Raw genomic sequence first — 21057 nt, forward strand, 5'->3', positions numbered from 1 at the left:
GAGTTGTAGGTGTTTTTTCACAAGATATTAATACATTTTTTACACACACCTTGTACATCACAACACATACTGTACATTTACTATGAGCCACACATAATCAAAACACTTTTATTTGCTGAAATACACATGTTAGTTATCAATTCACAGGTTTTTTTTTCCCGGAGGAGATTAGAGTAATGCTGCTTTAGGTAGGTTTAGTCATCCACTAGCCTCTAAACTTTCAAGCGTTCCCTGAAAACTCACCTCTTCAGGCAAGCCTATCATATTTAAGTTCCATACGCATAACCCTCTGAGGCACTTATGTATATATAGCTTTCCTTCTGGACCTACAAGCTATGCTATTACTGGTGCCTGTCCTTGTGTTTCCCTTCTATGTCCCTATAGATTGTAAGCTTGCAGCAGGGCCCTCCTACCTCCAAGTCTGTCTGTTGTCACCCAGTTTGTTTTATCTCTGTCTACTATTGTAAAGCGCAACAGAATCTGCTGCGATATATAGGAAACTGTAAATAAATAAATAATAAATTAGAGGAAGGTTTAGAGGTAAGTATTAGGGTTAGGGATAGTGGTCAAATACCTACAGGAACTCTAGTGAATCAGGGTTAGGGTTATGGATAGTGGTCAAATACCTACAAGAACTCTAGTGAATCAGAGTTCTGATCTTGAAGTGATGGTCACATGACTGCTGGGACCCAGAAGAAGGTGCTGCAGCCACCGGGAGTAGCTAAGTCACCAGTTATCGTTGGGCCACCAGGACAAAATGTCAACATTCTAAAATGTTTTGACTTTTCAACACTGTCTACATGAGAAATGTGCAATACGGTCAACATTGACAGTATGACCATATCAATGTCGACAACTTTAATGCCGAAATTTCATACCCAACCCTATACACTGTTCTATGGCAACAAGTTATCTTATTTACCACTTTTGTGGAGTTCCTGGTGATTTTTCCCATCCTTTCATGTAAATAATAATAATAATAATAATAATAATAATAAAAAATAATTTGCACAATTACTCATCACACTTAACAAATGACTTCTCCTGGAATGTTAGAAATAGATATCTGATGAGGGTGTAAGACTGAAACCCTAAAGGAAATCCAGGGAATTGAGTTATTGCTTAAAGTTACTGTGGTCTTTTGCAACATCCTCTCCCTGTTCCTTTCCAGAAAAAGTTTTTGGCTTCCAACTGAGACTGTCTGCCTGCCTGCCTGCCGCCTTCCTGAGGGTGATGATGCTGCGGAGGTGATCATCTTGAGAGCACTTCCAGCCATTGAGTGACATGTACACTGACTGTGTCAGCTTGTGACACCCACATGTAATCAGACATTGTCACGCAGTCACTGGGCGGCTACTGTCAGATGACCCTTATGAACTGGGTGAAGTTTACATGGTACTGATGATAACAGTAGTTTTATTTTCTTGTAATAATATTTATTTGTACAGTATGTCTCATTCCACAAATACAAAATTAACAATGATCTAAGGAGTAGATGTATTATAGCGACGCTTATCGTGCCACTATAACACTTCCTGCTTTGCCTCATTAACGAGGTGAAGCAGGAAGAGACATCAACAAGATGTATTAACATCTTGTCCGCTGTATCGGGGGAGCGCAAACTCGCCGCTCCATAGATATAAACTGGAGCTGTCTTCTTCCCTCCAGCCAGCTGTACTGGGCATGTGCGAGATCTCTTTACACTGTAGCAGTCAAAGTCAATAGCGGCAGAATGGATAGCCCTGCTGTTCATACATTTGCCCTGCATATCAGCCTTTTATCTATTACGAACAGCAGCACCTTCCTACATGGGGGAGCAGCAGTATCAGTGCATATAACGTGTGCTGATACTACTTCTCCCCCCCTAACGGTATTTCATACATCTTCCCCTAAATAATTTGTAAGATCACAGGGGCAAACGCAGGATTTTCAGAAGGGGGTTTCCAGAGGGGCAAAGCAAAGCCGGGTCAGATAAAGTATTATAGATAGACCAAATGTATTTAAATAATAATAATAATAATAATAATAATAATAATAAATATATATAGTGGAGTGGGTTTATTATTCATAATTTTCTGGTGGGAGGACAGCTTGCTTGACTGCAGATATCTCCAGTTTCCGAAAATAGATTTCTTAGATTTTTATGGAATTAAAAACTAGAGAATCCCACCTACCAAATGATACAGGGGACTAGGGGATCAGAGTTCAGGAGGCAGAGCAATCCGCCAACGAGTATATAAAACTACATACCAGGTGTGTGGAGCTGGAGCAGTAACCAGCTGCTGGAAGGCTGATATCTCTGGTTCTGGGTACAGTAGAGACCAGCTACTAGTGTTCATCAAAGGAGGAGAGTCCCAGCTTTTGGAATATACCCTCAGAAAACTCTACGTCAGACAGAACCTGAAATATCTGACTGGGAACAGCAATTAATAGGCTTGGATGGGGACCACTGCTTTGAAGTCAGATATCTCCGGTTCCTAAGGGCCGATTTTTAAAATTATTGTACCCATTTAAAGAGGGGACCCTCAACTTTCAGCCTAGGGCCCTTAGACTCCTGGGGGTGGTTTCTGGGTACTCAACCCCCCCCCCCCCTCCTGCATGCGCTACTGGATCATTTAGGACCAGTACTGAAAATATACCCAAAATGCACTTAGCCTGGTCTGGTTTACAAAATTCCAGACGGAGGTTATTCATAGGCCTGTGGAATGTATCTAACTTACATAGTCATTTTTATATTGATTTCATTTCATTGAAACCATTCTGGATACTATATACTATTAAGGGCAATATTTACTAAGTGAAGGGTTTGAAATCCTGGCAGGATTGCGGTCAATCTAATACAAGCTATGGGGCCCCCTGAATGGCCAGTAAGCATCGGTGGCGGTTCCAGGCTCAGCACTTTACTTTCTGGTAGACAGCAGGGGGAGAGGAGGTGTGTCACCTGGAGTCAGACAGTACAGAACAATGGGCCAGATGTATCAAGCTTCAAAAAGTGATAACATGGAAAGTGATAAACCGACAGCCAATCAGCTCTTGCCTAACATGTTACAGGCTGGATTTTAAAAATAACAGGTAGGATCTGATTGGGTGGTTGTTTATCACTCGTCTGTTTATCACTTTTTGAAGCTTGATACATCTGGCCCAATGTGAGCCTGATACAGGAAGAGTTGGTGCTGACAGTAAGCCACCATTTCTGGTAATAGCCACATACAGACATGGGCCCTTATTCTGGTTGGTGCGGTAATATCCGCGTGCGTTCGTGCCGCCGATGTTTTGTGTCTGCGCATGTGCAGAGGCGTCTCTGAACATGTGCGATCGGGGCGTACGGCCAAATCCCGCATGAAATGTGAACACTCCGACCAGGGGGTGGAGAGGGGCATGAAGGGCTATTTGGGCTCATTACCATATGCATGCGCCCCGCGTTTCATGGGCGTTCCCATGCAAACGCTGGGCGTACGTATGGTAATGCGGCCGTGACGCTCGTGTAGGGGGCGGACATATGACATCGCCGGATGTCAGCTGCCCGCCCAGATCCCTGCTTTTGCACGGAAAAATGTCCGTGTGGTCTGAGGTTGCGGGAGCTGGTGGACCACTCGGTCCTGCATTCGATGATCTGCGACCATCGAATGATGGGGGAGGTTCCCTGAGATGGAGGAGGCGTATTCCATGAAAAATACACGTGCGGTCCGTTCGGCCAGCTTGTTACCACGTACGGACGGAGTTGGCGATCCGTATGGAAGGCGGGGTTTCGCACGCACGGTCCTGGCCGCATATTCGGATCCGGCCGCACCGATCAGAATAAGGGCCACGGTCCTCTTCTTCCTAACTACCCCATGGCAGATGAAAGTCCCATTGAAAAGCATTCCATCCTCTCACAGTCATAGCTGCGTAATCCTCAGTGCAGTGATATGTATATGGGATTGAGTGATCTGCAGCATATCCTCCTTGGATACAATTAAATGACCTTGTGATCCCAATGTGCTGCATGACCTCTTAGCATTGTGAGGAAGAGGTAATAGGATACAGTAGGCTGCTGCATGGGCATAGTATAAAATATGGTATAGTCTAATTTTCAGATTTATCACCTGCTGAGCATCACCCTTACTGATTAAGAATTGTGCAGATGGAGCAAAGCAGTGGCGTGAGCTGGGGGGGAGGGCTTAGCCTAAGAACATGGTCTCCTGCACACTATTACCCTTACGTCATCAGCAGTAATGGTTTCTAGACTTGTATATGACTTTTGAACAAAAGCGTTTCCATGCTCCATTTCCATGTTCACTGGTGTACCTACCCTGCTCTCTGAATCTCTCTCCTTTTGCATGTTCACTAGAGACAGAGCTGAAGGACTATTACCTGTCCTCGCAGCCCAGCTACTCACTGATGGTGGATGCTTGAGAATGACACCAGGGCTTATCAAATCACTAATCTCTTCTCCTCGCATCACATTTGGCCGCACCTGTGTTTTTTTGGCTCCCTAGGAAAAACTTCAGCTTACTGATCCTACCACCACACACACACACATCAATACTGACTTTCCACAAACTCCGGTGGCATTTTAAGGTTTGATTTGCATGAATTCCATTTGTATTAAGTTCCTTAAGGATGCCTCTCTCAGAGTCTTTCTTAATTTTGTAATAGTCAGACTCAGGGGCACCCCTATATTCTGGAGCCCCTAGACAGCTGCCTAAAGGTAGAGCTGGCCCTAGATGCAGAAATAGAACAGCAGCAGGTCAGTGCTCTCATGCCAGTGTCAGCTCCTTCTCTAGCATAGTATCCCTCACCATTACTGATCCCCCATCCCAATGTGTCCTCTACCTACCCCAAATTAGCCCACTGTGCAGTGGCTGTCTGATTGCTGGGCTCTGCAATTTCACAGAGCAGCAATCAGGTCTGAATAATTCCTGCTAGCCACAGTAAGCTGTTGTGGGTTTCCTCCAACACCTCCTATGGTGTTTGTCATCCTTCTGTACCTTACTCAGTAGGACTGTAGGAGACCTCACAGGCTCAGCACTGCCTCTGATTAAAAACCCTCCCATGACGAGGCTGCTGCTGTCCTCGATGGGCCTGAGAAGCATGTGATGAGCTCCACCAATCAGAGCTCAGCACAAGCCTCTCAGCCTCTGACCTCTTGTGCAAAGTCTCACGGTACTTAGTCAACTCCCAATAATGTACTGAACACTTGTGCAGTCAGTGTGCCTTGGCTCCCAATGCTCAGCACCATTAATTATTGTCACATTGACAGATATGTGAAGCTGCAGCACTACCCCACTGCCATGCACAAAACCTTTAGCTTAAACAAAAAAAATGCCGGCCATATGGGGCCCCTAGCTAGAGGGGTGACCCACTGAGCCTCCCCCTTAATTCGGCCCTGCCACTGTATGGTACAATAGTCTGACAGTGAACTGCATATCACCTTCTTACCTGCAGGATAAAGTGTAGTCTTGCCCTTTTTTTATTTCAAAATGATCACTTCCTTTTATCAGCTGCTGCTTAGATATGTCCTTATATATGTGATTATCTGTAAAGAAACAGAAAAATAACAATTCATATCTCATATTTTGCCATTAATAAATGCATGCAAATAATTCATATTCTTTATATAAAGGCATTTAATCTTTAAAGACATTGTAACCGATTCCTAATATTCAAAGATCCAAATCATACAAGTGGGGTCAGACTATAGTCAGTGATGTCAGGCAGGCATTTCCTAGTTCAATACGTTTTATTGTTCTCTTAAGAAAGAGACATTTGTCAAGTCCTTAAACATGTTTTTGCAGCTGAAGAACCTTTTCTTCTTTGTGTTTATGTTACAGTTACTCAGACTTTTTTTGTTGTGTCAGATATATTGACCCATACACCCAGTAAATATATAGAAACATAACAAGTGGTGCATACTATATATTCTGTTCATTTGTATTTTCAGCATAGACCAGTATTAAATGCAATAATATTTCTGTCAACCTTACTGTTATCTTTTCCATCTATACCATCTATAAAGTTTTCATATAATATTTTCTAACATATCTCCCAATCTTTATTCTCACGAGCTTGAAAGTGTGCCTCTGTACACAGCGTCTGTGCAATATCATACAACTAATATGCTAGTGTCATGGGTGCCTGAAGAACACAGCATGGCAGATATGATGGCTGCATCTGGAGAATCAGAATCGTATACCCATCGTGATTATCAGCTGTGATGGTCACAGCCATCAGTCTGCCAGGGACACAAATCTGTGTCAGAAGATGCAGAGGGGGAGGGGTTTTTTTGGGGTGATCGCACAGGACTACAGTATAGAAGGACCCCTGAGTGACAATAATCTGTAGAGATAATGGTAGGGGTGTGCTACCTTAGGACAAGATAAATGGACAATTGAAGAAAGAAGAAGAATGTCCTTTAGTTAGGTGCACCTTACAAAAAAGAATTTAAAATATAACTTTTATTGTTTATGTTCATAAAAGGCTGCGATAATTTAAAACCATATAACAGACAAGGGTGGGTAAACACACATAAAAAATGGGGTGGCAGGCAGGTGTCCGCTGATAAGAGCTGGAATATTAGGATTTAGTTGTATCTGCAAGGATGGTAGTATATAGGGCTAATAATAGACCAATACTAGGTCTGGTTCACGGATAAAGCTCTGCTAAAGAGTCTGGCTTATAGCCCTAGTCTATCAAGATAAATATATACGTGCTCAGTACAATAACACAGTTGCCGTGTTTATGCTAATCACTGGCAATATTTAACACTGAACTGCAGCTAAGATGGTCATAGCTTCTCCTAAATGTAGTCCCCCGGAGAGACCTTAACACACGTGAATTTGTGTGTAATTAGAAGGAAATGGGGGTATTGCTGTATTAGGTATGTCGCCCAACAGCACTAGTACCCCTAAATACTAGAGTTCCAATGAGGGGTACCTCTAGTCTGAGCACAGAGCAGGCTGGAAGCCCTGATAAGGGCTATCAAGTCTGAGTATTACTACACATCAATCAAAATTGCATTGTAAGAAAAATAATAAATCTATCAGCGGAACACTGCTGTCTGCACACCGCTAGCCGGCGCGCTTCGCAGTTAAGCTTCCTCAGGGCCAACCTGCCTGAGGGACTGTGAGGGTTTAAATACCCACTTGTTGAATTGTATGGCCAATCACAGCACTCGCTGTTTGGCGCCAAAAAACGCGTCATAGGAGCACAGGGACCAATCTGTAATGTGTATGTGACGCACCCCTAATGGGGCTGGAGCGTCTGTCAAAATCAGGAAGTGTTTAAGACCATGTAGCCAATGGGAATCATATATGCAACATCGTCATATGTGTATAAAGGTTGCCGCGGCAACCCGCCGAGTGGTGAGAGGCGGGAGCCGCAGCGGATGTGTATAACGGTTGCCGCGGTAACCCGCCGGGTAGAGGGAGGCGGGGGCTTGATGTTGAGACGTCGTGAGGCGGGAGCCGCAGCAGATGTGTATCACGGTTGCCGCGGTAACCCGCCGAGTAGAGGGAGGCGGGGGCTTGATGGAGAGACGTCGTGACGTCTGTGCGTGCCCGGCGTCTCCGTCCTGGTGCGATGCGCATTATGTTGCTATGGCAACGTGGATGCCGACTGATAGGTAACGTAAAGTCATACCTATGCTGGCGTATATACATTGCCAGCATATTGACATTCCGCGGGCCAATAGTAGTCTCCGTGGGTATAGCCATGGGTAAACTGTCATCATATCACCCTGGTTGTTTAGAGGGAGGACTATGTATACATGGTTAGAAATCATATATTGATGTGTCATAATGCACGATCTGTATGCCAGAGAAAAATCATATAGCGCTTATGTGCATAAGAGATATCTATAATATCCAGAGCAGTCTGCGTCCCATTGAGTTATAAGTTGTTAGATGTGAACATAGCTGTCAAATATATAATAAATAAAACAATGTTTTGTCCTCCATGAGTAATCTGTCAATCCTATCTGCAAATACTCCAATATAGTGTGCCCTATTGAATAGGTCGACATGCTGGACGTGGCATGTCGATCATGCGAGGTGAAAGTGCTGGTGCACAGGCTACATATGAGCCTGATCAGAATTGTGATAGAATGTACGTTGTAGAGCCAAAGAAAAACGATATGTGACAAATTGAAAAACACACAAAAATAAAAACATAATGAGAAAATGTGGAGATTCTACAGTAAAAATAAGGTGAGTTCTGACCCCTTGGGTCAAAGTGTCCCCTAATTGGGGGTTTGGGGTGATTGTAGGCAACAGCCAAAGTGATACTTGGGAGTAGGCCTGTGAGTGTTATAACAATATATATAAAGGGGTGAAGAAGGAAAGATATAAACATGGAGTCTCAATGGTTTTGTACTTTTACATGTTGGATAAAAAAACCAATGATTGAATCTGATGTTAGGACAGATGGTCAGTTTATCACCTTTAATTGGTATATCTGTGGGTTGTGTTGGTAATTAGTATGCAGTTCTTCGCAGCTACCTGATATCCTCTGGATATATCCGAACTCCTGTTCATAGTGATGCAGTAAAAATACGTAGCTAATAAATATATCACGAATATGGGTAATCCCTGGATGGAGTATGTTTGTATCAATGCATACAAATGCTAATATCGGACATAGGTAAGTATTGATTCGTCCAAGGCAAGATGTTTGCGCACTGATGCATCCAAATGTTAGTAACGGACATAGGTAAGTGATAACTCGTCCAAGGCAGGATGCTACTTAGTGTATGCCCACTAGTATCTCTCGTATCTATCATAATTCGTGAGGGACATTGGTTCACCCTCAGGTAAGTAAGTTATTGTCCATATGTGTATTTGGCAAACTGGACACTGTGCACATGGATCATACACAACTTGATGTTAATGATATCAAGATAAGATCAGTTATCAAAGAAGGGTCTATGGATTCAGAGGAATTATTCTGCATTCCTCTGAATCCATAGACCCTTCTTTGATAACTGATCTTATCTTGATATCATTAACATCAAGTTGTGTATGATCCATGTGCACAGTGTCCAGTTTGCCAAATACACATATGGACAATAACTTACTTACCTGAGGGTGAACCAATGTCCCTCACGAATTATGATAGATACGAGAGATACTAGTGGGCATACACTAAGTAGCATCCTGCCTTGGACGAGTTATCACTTACCTATGTCCGTTACTAACATTTGGATGCATCAGTGCGCAAACATCTTGCCTTGGACGAATCAATACTTACCTATGTCCGATATTAGCATTTGTATGCATTGATACAAACATACTCCATCCAGGGATTACCCATATTCGTGATATATTTATTAGCTACGTATTTTTACTGCATCACTATGAACAGGAGTTCGGATATATCCAGAGGATATCAGGTAGCTGCGAAGAACTGCATACTAATTACCAACACAACCCACAGATATACCAATTAAAGGTGATAAACTGACCATCTGTCCTAACATCAGATTCAATCATTGGTTTTTTTATCCAACATGTAAAAGTACAAAACCATTGAGACTCCATGTTTATATCTTTCCTTCTTCACCCCTTTATATATATTGTTATAACACTCACAGGCCTACTCCCAAGTATCACTTTGGCTGTTGCCTACAATCACCCCAAACCCCCAATTAGGGGACACTTTGACCCAAGGGGTCAGAACTCACCTTATTTTTACTGTAGAATCTCCACATTTTCTCATTATGTTTTTATTTTTGTGTGTTTTTCAATTTGTCACATATCGTTTTTCTTTGGCTCTACAACGTACATTCTATCACAATTCTGATCAGGCTCATATGTAGCCTGTGCACCAGCACTTTCACCTCGCATGATCGACATGCCACGTCCAGCATGTCGACCTATTCAATAGGGCACACTATATTGGAGTATTTGCAGATAGGATTGACAGATTACTCATGGAGGACAAAACATTGTTTTATTTATTATATATTTGACAGCTATGTTCACATCTAACAACTTATAACTCAATGGGACGCAGACTGCTCTGGATATTATAGATATCTCTTATGCACATAAGCGCTATATGATTTTTCTCTGGCATACAGATCGTGCATTATGACACATCAATATATGATTTCTAACCATGTATACATAGTCCTCCCTCTAAACAACCAGGGTGATATGATGACAGTTTACCCATGGCTATACCCACGGAGACTACTATTGGCCCGCGGAATGTCAATATGCTGGCAATGTATATACGCCAGCATAGGTATGACTTTACGTTACCTATCAGTCGGCATCCACGTTGCCATAGCAACATAATGCGCATCGCACCAGGACGGAGACGCCGGGCACGCACAGACGTCACGACGTCTCTCCATCAAGCCCCCGCCTCCCTCTACTCGGCGGGTTACCGCGGCAACCGTGATACACATCTGCTGCGGCTCCCGCCTCACGACGTCTCAACATCAAGCCCCCGCCTCCCTCTACCCGGCGGGTTACCGCGGCAACCGTTATACACATCCGCTGCGGCTCCCGCCTCTCACCACTCGGCGGGTTGCCGCGGCAACCTTTATACACATATGACGATGTTGCATATATGATTCCCATTGGCTACATGGTCTTAAACACTTCCTGATTTTGACAGACGCTCCAGCCCCATTAGGGGTGCGTCACATACACATTACAGATTGGTCCCTGTGCTCCTATGACGCGTTTTTTGGCGCCAAACAGCGAGTGCTGTGATTGGCCATACAATTCAACAAGTGGGTATTTAAACCCTCACAGTCCCTCAGGCAGGTTGGCCCTGAGGAAGCTTAACTGCGAAGCGCGCCGGCTAGCGGTGTGCAGACAGCAGTGTTCCGCTGATAGATTTATTATTTTTCTTACAATGCAATTTTGATTGATGTGTAGTAATACTCAGACTTGATAGCCCTTATCAGGGCTTCCAGCCTGCTCTGTGCTCAGACTAGAGGTACCCCTCATTGGAACTCTAGTATTTAGGGGTACTAGTGCTGTTGGGCGACATACCTAATACAGCAATACCCCCATTTCCTTCTAATTACACACAAATTCACGTGTGTTAAGGTCTCTCCGGGGGACTACATTTAGGAGAAGCTATGACCATCTTAGCTGCAGTTCAGTGTTAAATATTGCCAGTGATTAGCATAAACACGGCAACTGTGTTATTGTACTGAGCACGTATATATTTATCTTGATAGACTAGGGCTATAAGCCAGACTCTTTAGCAGAGCTTTATCCGTGAACCAGACCTAGTATTGGTCTATTATTAGCCCTATATACTACCATCCTTGCAGATACAACTAAATCCTAATATTCCAGCTCTTATCAGCGGACACCTGCCTGCCACCCCATTTTTTATGTGTGTTTACCCACCCCTGTCTGTTATATGGTTTTAAATTATCGCAGCCTTTTATGAACATAAACAATAAAAGTTATATTTTAAATTCTTTTTTGTAAGGTGCACCTAACTAAAGGACATTCTTCTTCTTTCTTCAATTGTCAGAAGATGCAGACCCTGCAAGTCTACAGAACAGGGGAGACACTGGTTTTATAAAATGTCCACTGTCCCCAGCCATGAGGGGACTCAGTAGCGCACGCAGGGGGGGGGGGGGGGTTCTGAGTACCCAGAAACTCCCCCAGGAGTCTAAGAGGCCTAGGCTGAAAGCTGAGGGTCCCCTCTTTCCATGGGTACAAGAATTTTAAATCGGCCCTTGGGAACCGGAGATATCTGACTTCAAAGCAGTGGTCCCCATCCAAGCTTGTTAATTGCTTTTCCCAGTCAGATATTTCAGGTTCTGTCTGACTTTCTGTTTTTCTGTTCTGTTTTTCTGAGGGTATATTCCAAAACTGGGATTCTCCCCCCTTTGAGAAACACTAGTAGCTTGTCTCTACTGTGCCCAGAACCATATATATCAGCCTTTCAGCAGCTGGTTACTGCTCCAGCTCCACACACCTGGTATGTAGTTTTATATTCTCATTGTCAGATTGCTCTGCCTCCTGAACTCTGATCCCCTAGTCCCCAATACTATTTGGTAGGTGAGATTCTCTAGTTTTTAATTCCATTAAAATATAAGAAATCCTCTGTCAAAGAACATGTATTTTAATAACCTTGTTTTTTGTACGATGAATGTATGGAATTTAAATATGTGAAATACGCAATAAAAACAATTTAAAAAGAAAATATAAGAAATCTATTTCTGGGAACTGGAGATATCTGCAGTCAAGTAAGCTGTCCTCCCACCAGAAAATTATGAATAATAAGCCCACTCCACTATACACCCCTCCTCTGCATATTAAACATCCTCTACCACCCTGGAAGTTATGTATTAGGACCCCTTCATTCAGCCCAATGCCCCCTTCTCCCACCTCATCTCCCACCATCTGTGCAGTAAAGGGGCAATTAGTGGAAATTACTGATCCAGGCCCTACATGCTGAGTGGTTGATATAATACCCCCTTACCACCTGTGCGACATCAAAGCTTCCCCCACCCCTACCGCTGGAGGATCGGTAGGTGCCCCAATACATTGCAATGCCCAGGGGTCTACACTGCTGTTGACGCCCCTGTATGTATATATATATATATATATATATATATATATATATGTATGTATGTATGTATAATGTATATATATATATATAATTATTTATATACATTTGGTCTATCTATAATACTTTAACTGACCCGGGATATACTGGGTCACCTAAGTGTCCATATCCGTGCTTTGCCCAGCCCCTATCTGGAAACCCCCTTCTGAAAATCCTGCGTTTGACACTGGGACTGCATGCAAAATTGCAGGACCTGTTCTGTGCATGTGAAGTATACTCACCATCGGAGTTGTACGCAATCCATTGGATTTGTATATATTGTATCAGGCCCAGTGTTACCTAAACTCTATTACTTACTGTATTTACTTTTATATGGACTGGTAGATATAGGAGGTGCGTACTGGGACCACTGGGAATGTTGTGATCTGCGCATACTTACTGGCATTGGGCAGATGTTAACAGGAGACGTGGCATCATGGACAAGTGTTTGCATCATTGCGGTGGGTGTGGCCTTGGAAAGGTTGGGCAGTATGGGGATGTGGACACACCCTTGCTAACCAATGCAAAATTACCAGCATTGTAAAGCAGGGACGGGGCTACGATTATGTGTACATCATCATCGGCCTCCCAAGACTGTTCAATTTAAAGTATGGCTGTGGGGGCCAGCGGCCAGCTCTGAGAGACTCACCTACCCATTTAGAGGGCCAACTCACCATGAATTGCATTAGGTCACATTGCTTTACTAATACATGGCCTGCTATTAAGACTAAAGACAATTACTTTGTTTGGATTATGATAGCTGCCTTTGAATAAATAGAGATATAACTGATGCTTTCTATGGTGGTATGCTGGCCTATTTAGGTTTTTAAGCTGAAAATGATTGTACATATAACAGGTTTGGATCTTCTCCAGTTTATCGCTATCCATCGTAAAGTGATATACTGATAAATTAGAGCAAAACTTCCTCAACACTGGTATACCAAAAAGTAGCAGCATATTATATTTTGAAACATAAACAGCATTAACACATACTGGTCTGTAATCTCTGGCACTCTGTAGTCTGTGGTATGTAACCCATCCAGGGGGTGTCTGTTACAGCATCACCGTATGGTCTGGTGAAGTGGTAAAAATCATAATGGTCGGGACTGGACCATATAGGGTCCGGACCATTACGGTAATCCCTTCCTCCTACATAGTACTCTTCCACATGGACATGACGGGGATGAGCACCACAAGCTCCAGAGTAGAAGCGTTTGCAGCAGGCAAACCCCAGCAGTGTTCTGGGTCCATTCCAGATATTACCATTCCAGATATTACCCAATCCCCTGAAAATCCATGGGAATTTCTGCTCACAAAAGACTTGAGCCTCCCAAGCACAGAGTTGAATAGTATTGGGGCAAAAAGTGGCAACTTTAGTTAGTGGGAGGTGCCTGGGTAATAGCGGGACCTGATATATTATGTGCATTTTATTTTCAAAAAATGAGTGATTGTCTGTGTGAGCTGCAATGAGTATTTAGAAGTCAACTAATGACAGCATCATCCGTTCTGTTGTGTTGCTGCCAGGAATGCGCTCCACATATTTTTTATATTTTGTTTCCCTATGTACTACTGCAGGAAAGAAGATCCCCTAGGATTTTAGCATATAATGTAAAAAAAAAAATGCATGGTTTGAAAGTTTTCAATTTAAATAACACATTTGTTTAATATTGTGTTTGCATATTTTTGTTATTAGACACTATTGTGGAACTACATGTTCCAGCAGGCCCTGTCTTCTAATTCTGGCCCTTGTCGTTTCATAAGTTCCATAATGTTCTGGCACCTGGAGAGATGCTGGTGTTTGTAGTTCTACAATAATGTTTCCTCTTGTCACTATTACCCCCTGGCTTCCATAGCAGCACAGGTGCAAGTAAGATCCAAAGTATAGAAAGAGCTGCTGAGTCTTAGGAGGAAATTTAGAAAAGGTTGATTTTGATGGTTTGATGATTTAGATTATGAGAGATTTAAAATCGATGAGGCACCATTTCACATTTCTGTGGCACACACCCGGGGTGGGGGGGGGGTGTGGTTTACAGGGCTGCCAATAGGGGGGTGCTGTGGGCACAGTTGTCCTGGGCCCCAGCCACTGGAAGGGCCCGGGCAGCTCATTTTGCCCACCACAACCCCCTTCGACTGCCTCCACCTCGCTGAACAAAGCAGGTCCTGGAGCGCAGGCTTATTCAACCCAAGACGCCGGTGGCCAATTAAAATGCTGCACCAGCTTTTGAGCCAATCAGAGCTCGCCTACCAGCAGGCAATCAGAACAGCTGCAGGTACACGAGCTCTGATTGGTTCACTAGCCGGTGCTACATTTTAATTGGCCACCGGCATCCTGAGTTGAAGAAGCCTGCGCTCCGGGACCTCCAGGGAGCAGGAGCCGGGTTACGGTAAGTTAAAGGGGGCGGGGCACGGACTGGAAATGAGTCCCGGGCCCCAAAATTCCTGATGGCGAGTCTGGTGGTTAATGCACCCCAGGCCCCTACAGAGACCAAGTAATCTGTAACTGCTTCCCCTTCTTGATGCCTCTGATTACAGAGGGTACACATCTTTTCTGCATACCTGATACTCAAAGGGGTTTCATCCCATGCTGATGAGTCTGGGTCAGGTACACACTAGGACAGAGTAACCACATATTGAGGGTGTATAGTCACTATACAAGTACAGTTACCAGGCCAGCCTGCCTCTTGTTGGTTATGTGGTTGGATATACAGTTGCCTTTGAAAGCTTGTTGTCTTTCACTTTAATGAATGTGATAGAATTGTTACAAACACATCCTGTTTTTTTTATTAATTGTGTTATGGCTGGTTTGTAAGAATGATGTCACCATTATCAGCATGTAACCAGCAAATAATATGCTGCATAAAGCTTACAGTATATCGAAATCCAACTTAAACCCTTAATAGCAAAATGTCCACCCCATATTTATTTCTATATAAACAATCTTATAAAATATGAGTAATGATTCATATACATATATAATAACTTATGTATGTGACTGAAAATTTGCCAGCTACTGTAAAAGTAAATAATTACTTGAACACACGATTGGGTATCCTCATGCCCAACACTTTATTAACCTAAACCATACTTAAACCTTAACTTAACTATACCTTAACACTACAAATAATGACACAGACAAGTGATGGCTTTTCAAACTTGAATGTCAAATTTATTTTCACAACTTATATATATATAGACTATCAAAATGGTGGCGGCACCAAACAACGGTCAAGACAGGAAAAGTGGGGGGAAACGTCACCATATCATGCATACACCGCTGGTAATCATTCTCCCAACACAACAATCCTTGCCGATGGTGTGGCCATCTCCTGGGCAGAAGCATGGCTCATGACAATCGATGTCAGGGAGAGTGCACCCACTATCTACATACACACACAAATACTCAAGATGACCGTTCTTTACTGCCACGAGGAAAGGAAAATAGGGATGGGAGGGTGGGGCTTCTGAAGAAAAGAGGCAGATCACCTTAACATGTGATCCTTTCTATCTTGCCTACTCCGCCCTAAAAACTCTGGCCTATCCCCTAACTCATATGCATACCCCTGCCTACCACCAAAAGTGTCAGCATGAAAGAACCCTTCAGTGGTTCATGCCTCTTCTGGCTTAATTAGCCTTCATATTTTCTGTAATCATATACAGACATGTTTGGCAAGTACATGGCTTATTGTCAATGTGTGCTGCTGCACAAGGAAATGAGGAGAGAAATGTTTGGGGCAGTGACACCAGAACAAAATTTATATTGAATCCTATTTTATGATAAATCTGCCAGTCCAACTTCCTTCTGCATTCCTGAAATTACAGCTGACCTCATACAAATCACACAACACAAATCCAAATTGATTTTGAAAATGTAAAATCTAAACTTAGAATGTAATCAATGTCAGGAAAGGTGTTTTAAACATACAGAGGCAATGGAGTCGCCTGCCTCTGGGCTCCAAGCCATGAAGGGGCACCTGCATGTTCAGCAGCACCTGGGTGTAATTGTTGCTCTTTCAATGGAGCTCTGTGGGCCCCTGCTGCTCCTGCAGAGTAAATCAGCTCTGTACCAGGAGACCTGCTAACGTCTGCAATACGGGACAGGACGGCTCCAGGCTGGTACTGGTCAGTCTGTGCTGTAGCAAGTGATGGTGCAAAGTGTCGACAAGCACTAGGTCAACCTTGACAAAAGTTCAACACAATCAAAATGTTGACATAGAAAAGCATGACACATAAGAAGGTCAACATGAGTTTTTCAAGGTTTCTATAATATACATTTAAATAAAAGCTGGTGAAGGTGGTCAGCCCAAACTGGCATTATGCCTCCATCAGGTATAAATCTGGAATTCTGGCTTGGATGTATCAATAGTGAAAGAGTGATGAATTGAACCAATGGAGAAGTTGCCCATAGCAACAGATCATTCTACCTATCATTTTGTACAAGGTACTGATATAGCCAGACTCAGATTTGCTGTGATATGTATGCACGTCTGCACGCATCACAGCATTAAACTATTAACTATTCACAGCATAGTTGCCTACCCTCCTGCATTCTGCAGGAGACTGAAAGAAAAAGAGAAAAATGACTGTGCTAATATACAATAGAATGAACAATGAAGTAATTGAACAATGTCAGTACCAATAAAAGTAAATTTTTAATCTTGATAATTAATATTAAAAGAAAAACCATATAAACTCCACATTAATAAAGGCCAGAATTGCCCATTCAAAATACCTTGAAAAAAAGGGGGAGGGGGGAGAAATGGAGAGGAAGGTAAGAATTTCGGTTGGTGGCTGAAAAAATTATAAGTCCACACTGTACCATGTTTAGATGAACTACTGTAGCTTTTTTTTTTTTTAATTTTGTTCTAGGCGCGGAGTCCGTCTCTTGGTTAACCTCACTGGTGGTATTGTTGTAGGAACAAGAGCAAAGTACCCTAATGGCAGCTTTATGTGGCGGATGCAGAACCCCCTGCAGTGTAGTAGCCAAGTTGATATTGAGGGGTACCTCTGGGTGATGGAAGGTCCCATGAATAGAGTCCAGTGTGAAAAATCTTCAGAGGTTCAAGATGGTTATCTTGTGGTGTACGGCGTCATTGGATGGAATTTTGTAAAGTCAGCCACAATGAATCCACCAACGCGTTTCACTCCACTGGGGAGCTTTCTCAAGGTGACTCGCTGAAATAGCAGCAATCTCCCTCTCTACCTCATTAGTCTAGCAATCTCCCTCATTCCACCTAGCTCACATTACACTGTTACATTTTTATGGAAAAAAGGAATGAGAGATAGATACAGTTACATTGAATCATCAGCACCATTTCCCAGCACTTTACCAAGTATAGAATCTCCTACTAACTGCTCTGGGCTCATCTACATTTGTATATAAGTCATTTTAAAAGATTCCTCTCAGATGAAGTAGCAGTACTCACCCACGCTGCTAGGTGCCACATTCACAATCTCTTTCCACAATCTCTCCATATATGGAACTAGACACGCCCTTTGGGTGGAGCATGACACACCACCTCAATGGGGCACTGTGCAAAATTATACTACCAACTATTATCTCCCTGAAACTAGGTTTCTAAAGTAGGCAAGTATGATTCACAGCAGTGCATGCTCATCAACCTCCAGGTATTTAAAATGTTCAAAAATATGAAAAAATGATGCTGTTTGGTGATAATACTGATGTGATCAATAAATGCTTCCTTGTTTCAGTCACTCTGAATAAAGTTACATACATTAATGAGTGCTGGTATGTCAGTGGCATTGTGGAAACAGACATTGCCAACACTGAAATGCTGTTTTTACATTTTAGGCACAGTGCTCCAAATTACAGTAAAAACCCTAATCCAGAAAAGTATTCTGGATAAGAGGTTACACACCTGTGTTTTGTTTAATATAGAGGTTCACTATGAACTAAATATATCTATTGTGTCCCTGTTAATGAAAATAAATTCATATCTGAGTAGGATGCCAGTATATACACAGAATAAATCACTTCAATATGCGCTAATAATTACTCATTACATTATTTACATGTGGTTTTAGTGCACGTATTGTGTTTCTTATTATTATATATTACTTTTACCTTTTTTAATTAGCAGAACTTTCATTTTTATTGTGCATGAGTGAGCCAACATATATCAATGACAACAACTGTCCAGGTAAAACTCTATTAGTGACAGCTTCGGGCCAGTATATCTGCCATCTGCCTTATCATTTATATTTTGATAAGGTGACAGGTAATGAAAAAGTGCAGGTATCACAATCAGTAACATTTTAATCAATAGGCCCTTATATGTTAAAACAGAGACTTAAGAAATACAAAATGATTCAATTTTTGTGAGGTACAGTATGTTTGGCTTGTGATCTGGTTGTCCTAAATCCAGTGCCGAATTTCCCATTAGGCACGTGAGGCACGTGCCTAGGGGCGGCACATGTTTGGGGGCGGCACTCGGATGCTTCTGTTGGTGCTGTCAGCCTGAAATGTACCAGTAACTGCACAATATCCACTGTACTGTTCCATATTCCATCTTGTATAGAGTGTACATGGATATGGCATGCAGATACTGACCCTGTAATCTGTCCTACTTATTCTATTCTATCAAATGACGGCTTATAAATAATCAATAAAAATAATACACTTAGGCAGAGGGGGCAGCCATTATTGTTGTGCCTAAGGGCGCCCTCACTCCTAAATCCGCCCCTGCCTAAATCATCATTCAGCTATAAACCATGCCTACACAGCCATGTCTCTGATCTCTTTAGTAAAGTAATGGTTAAACCTGTTAGAAGCTTATTTTACATTATTTACATCACCAGTGCATATCCTTAAAGATAATGGCTTTCTAAAGGCCGTACACACTGGGCGACTTTGAGCTGAAAGCAGCTCAGTTTTGTCGTTTGAGCTGCATTCAGCTCAAAAACAGCCGGTGTGTATGGGAAAGCAATGAGCGGTTGGTGCTGATGCGCACTCCCGCACCATAGCTGGCCAGCAGATAAGTGACGGGGTGGAGGGCTTTCCATAGCGTCCACCTTCAGGAAACTTGCTCAGTAGGGTGAAAATCGCTTAATGTTTATGCACATTTTCCCCATCATCGCTGTCCATACACGCTGGGCAAAATCCTCCAGTGTGTATGGACCTTTACACTGATTTTTAACGTGAGCTTAAAATTTAGAATAGAAACACCAGCAATTGTGCATAGGTATGTTAACCTATTTCTGATTGGTGATTCATTTTACTGGCCATCCAATGTCGTGGCCAAATGATAATATACATATTGAGAATAGCCACAGGTTTCTATTGCACATGCACTATTTTGTGGATACTAACACATCGAAAGGTTCAAGGGTGGATGCCCAGCCATTACTGGTGCCATGGTGGGATTACAATGTTACATATCATGTCCAAAGTGGTGCCAGTTACAGATGTCCCCAGTAGTGACAGCTACAGATGTCCCCAGTGGTGCTTTTTGCAAAAAAAAAAAAAAAAAAGGGACATTCTAGAAACTATGGTTTCAGAATAATTTGAATAAGAGTTATCTGGATAAGGGAGAAGAAGAGCCCTTCTGAGCGAAATCTTTTACTATCTTGTCTAGTCTGTACATGCAATATCGTAGTGTGTATGCACTTGCCGATGCCGGCACCATGGGTATGGGGCTTTAGCAGATAATAGAGTGAAAATGCCCAAAATTAAGGCACCTCTATAAGAACATTTGTGCCAAAAACACTATTGGTTTAGTCTTGAAACAGGGGAGCTCTTTTGCACTTAGGGTTAAAATTAAATTTTTGACCTGTTCTGGTTTACATGTAAAACAGCATAAAACATATTCTTTCTCAGCAAGGATTTTTTGTGTTTCTCCTTGGTTTGGGTGGTCGAAAAAATGCAGACAGATAAATAACGAAGCCTACAGCATTCCAATAGATTTCCTGTAATGAGCACGCACCTCCATGCAAATGTGGACACGGCATCATAACAAATGTGTGGTTCATGTTCCATTTGTTTGTGTTCCAAATTTTAGGCAAACCAAAAACATATACAGTAGATTCAATGTTTGAAGACGCTTCATAATATAATAATATGGTTATTTTTCCTATGGGACAAGGACATCAAGTGATTTTGGACAGATGTCTCCTCCATTTAAGAAGCAAAAAAAAAAAAAAATGCTTCTGAGTAGTTTAAAACTGCATATTTAAATGTAGAACATTAGTGTAAAATAAGCATGCATACCATTCTTTCACTGGTCTAAGCCTAAGACATTATCCAGTACCACAATTAAAAAAACATCAGTCTTCCTGCTATGTTATTCTGCGGTGCTGAGCTAGGGAACTGTCTAAAACAAGTCTGTAACATAATTGCAAGGCATACATGGAAATCTTGATGTAGCACTGTGTATGGCTTTAGCTTATTATAAACTGTAATATATTAATGCTGAGAGCTCCTCGTATATTCATAACCCCCAACACAGAGTGGCATATCTACTAAATTGCCCCCCCCCC

General features: G+C 42.4%; 1 protein-coding gene across 2 annotated transcripts in view; it reads right to left on the minus strand.

Moving 5' to 3' along the window:
- LOC146035694 (vascular endothelial growth factor receptor kdr-like) overlaps window positions 1-21057 on the minus strand; it is a 235107-nt gene that overhangs the window by 159791 nt on the left and 54259 nt on the right. For both annotated transcript variants that reach the window (XR_014460700.1, XM_083159281.1), the window contains exon 2: window positions 5422-5518. Coding sequence is in view for 1 of the 2 variants with exons in the window: in XM_083159281.1 (XP_083015407.1) it covers window positions 5422-5518 (97 nt within the window). In the remaining variant the exon portion in view is untranslated. The remainder of the gene's footprint in view (window positions 1-5421; window positions 5519-21057) is intronic.

The sequence above is a fragment of the Crinia signifera genome, chromosome 9 (genome assembly GCF_055691185.1).
Source record: "Crinia signifera chromosome 9, ASM5569118v1, whole genome shotgun sequence".
Classification (NCBI taxonomy): domain Eukaryota; kingdom Metazoa; phylum Chordata; class Amphibia; order Anura; family Myobatrachidae; genus Crinia; species Crinia signifera.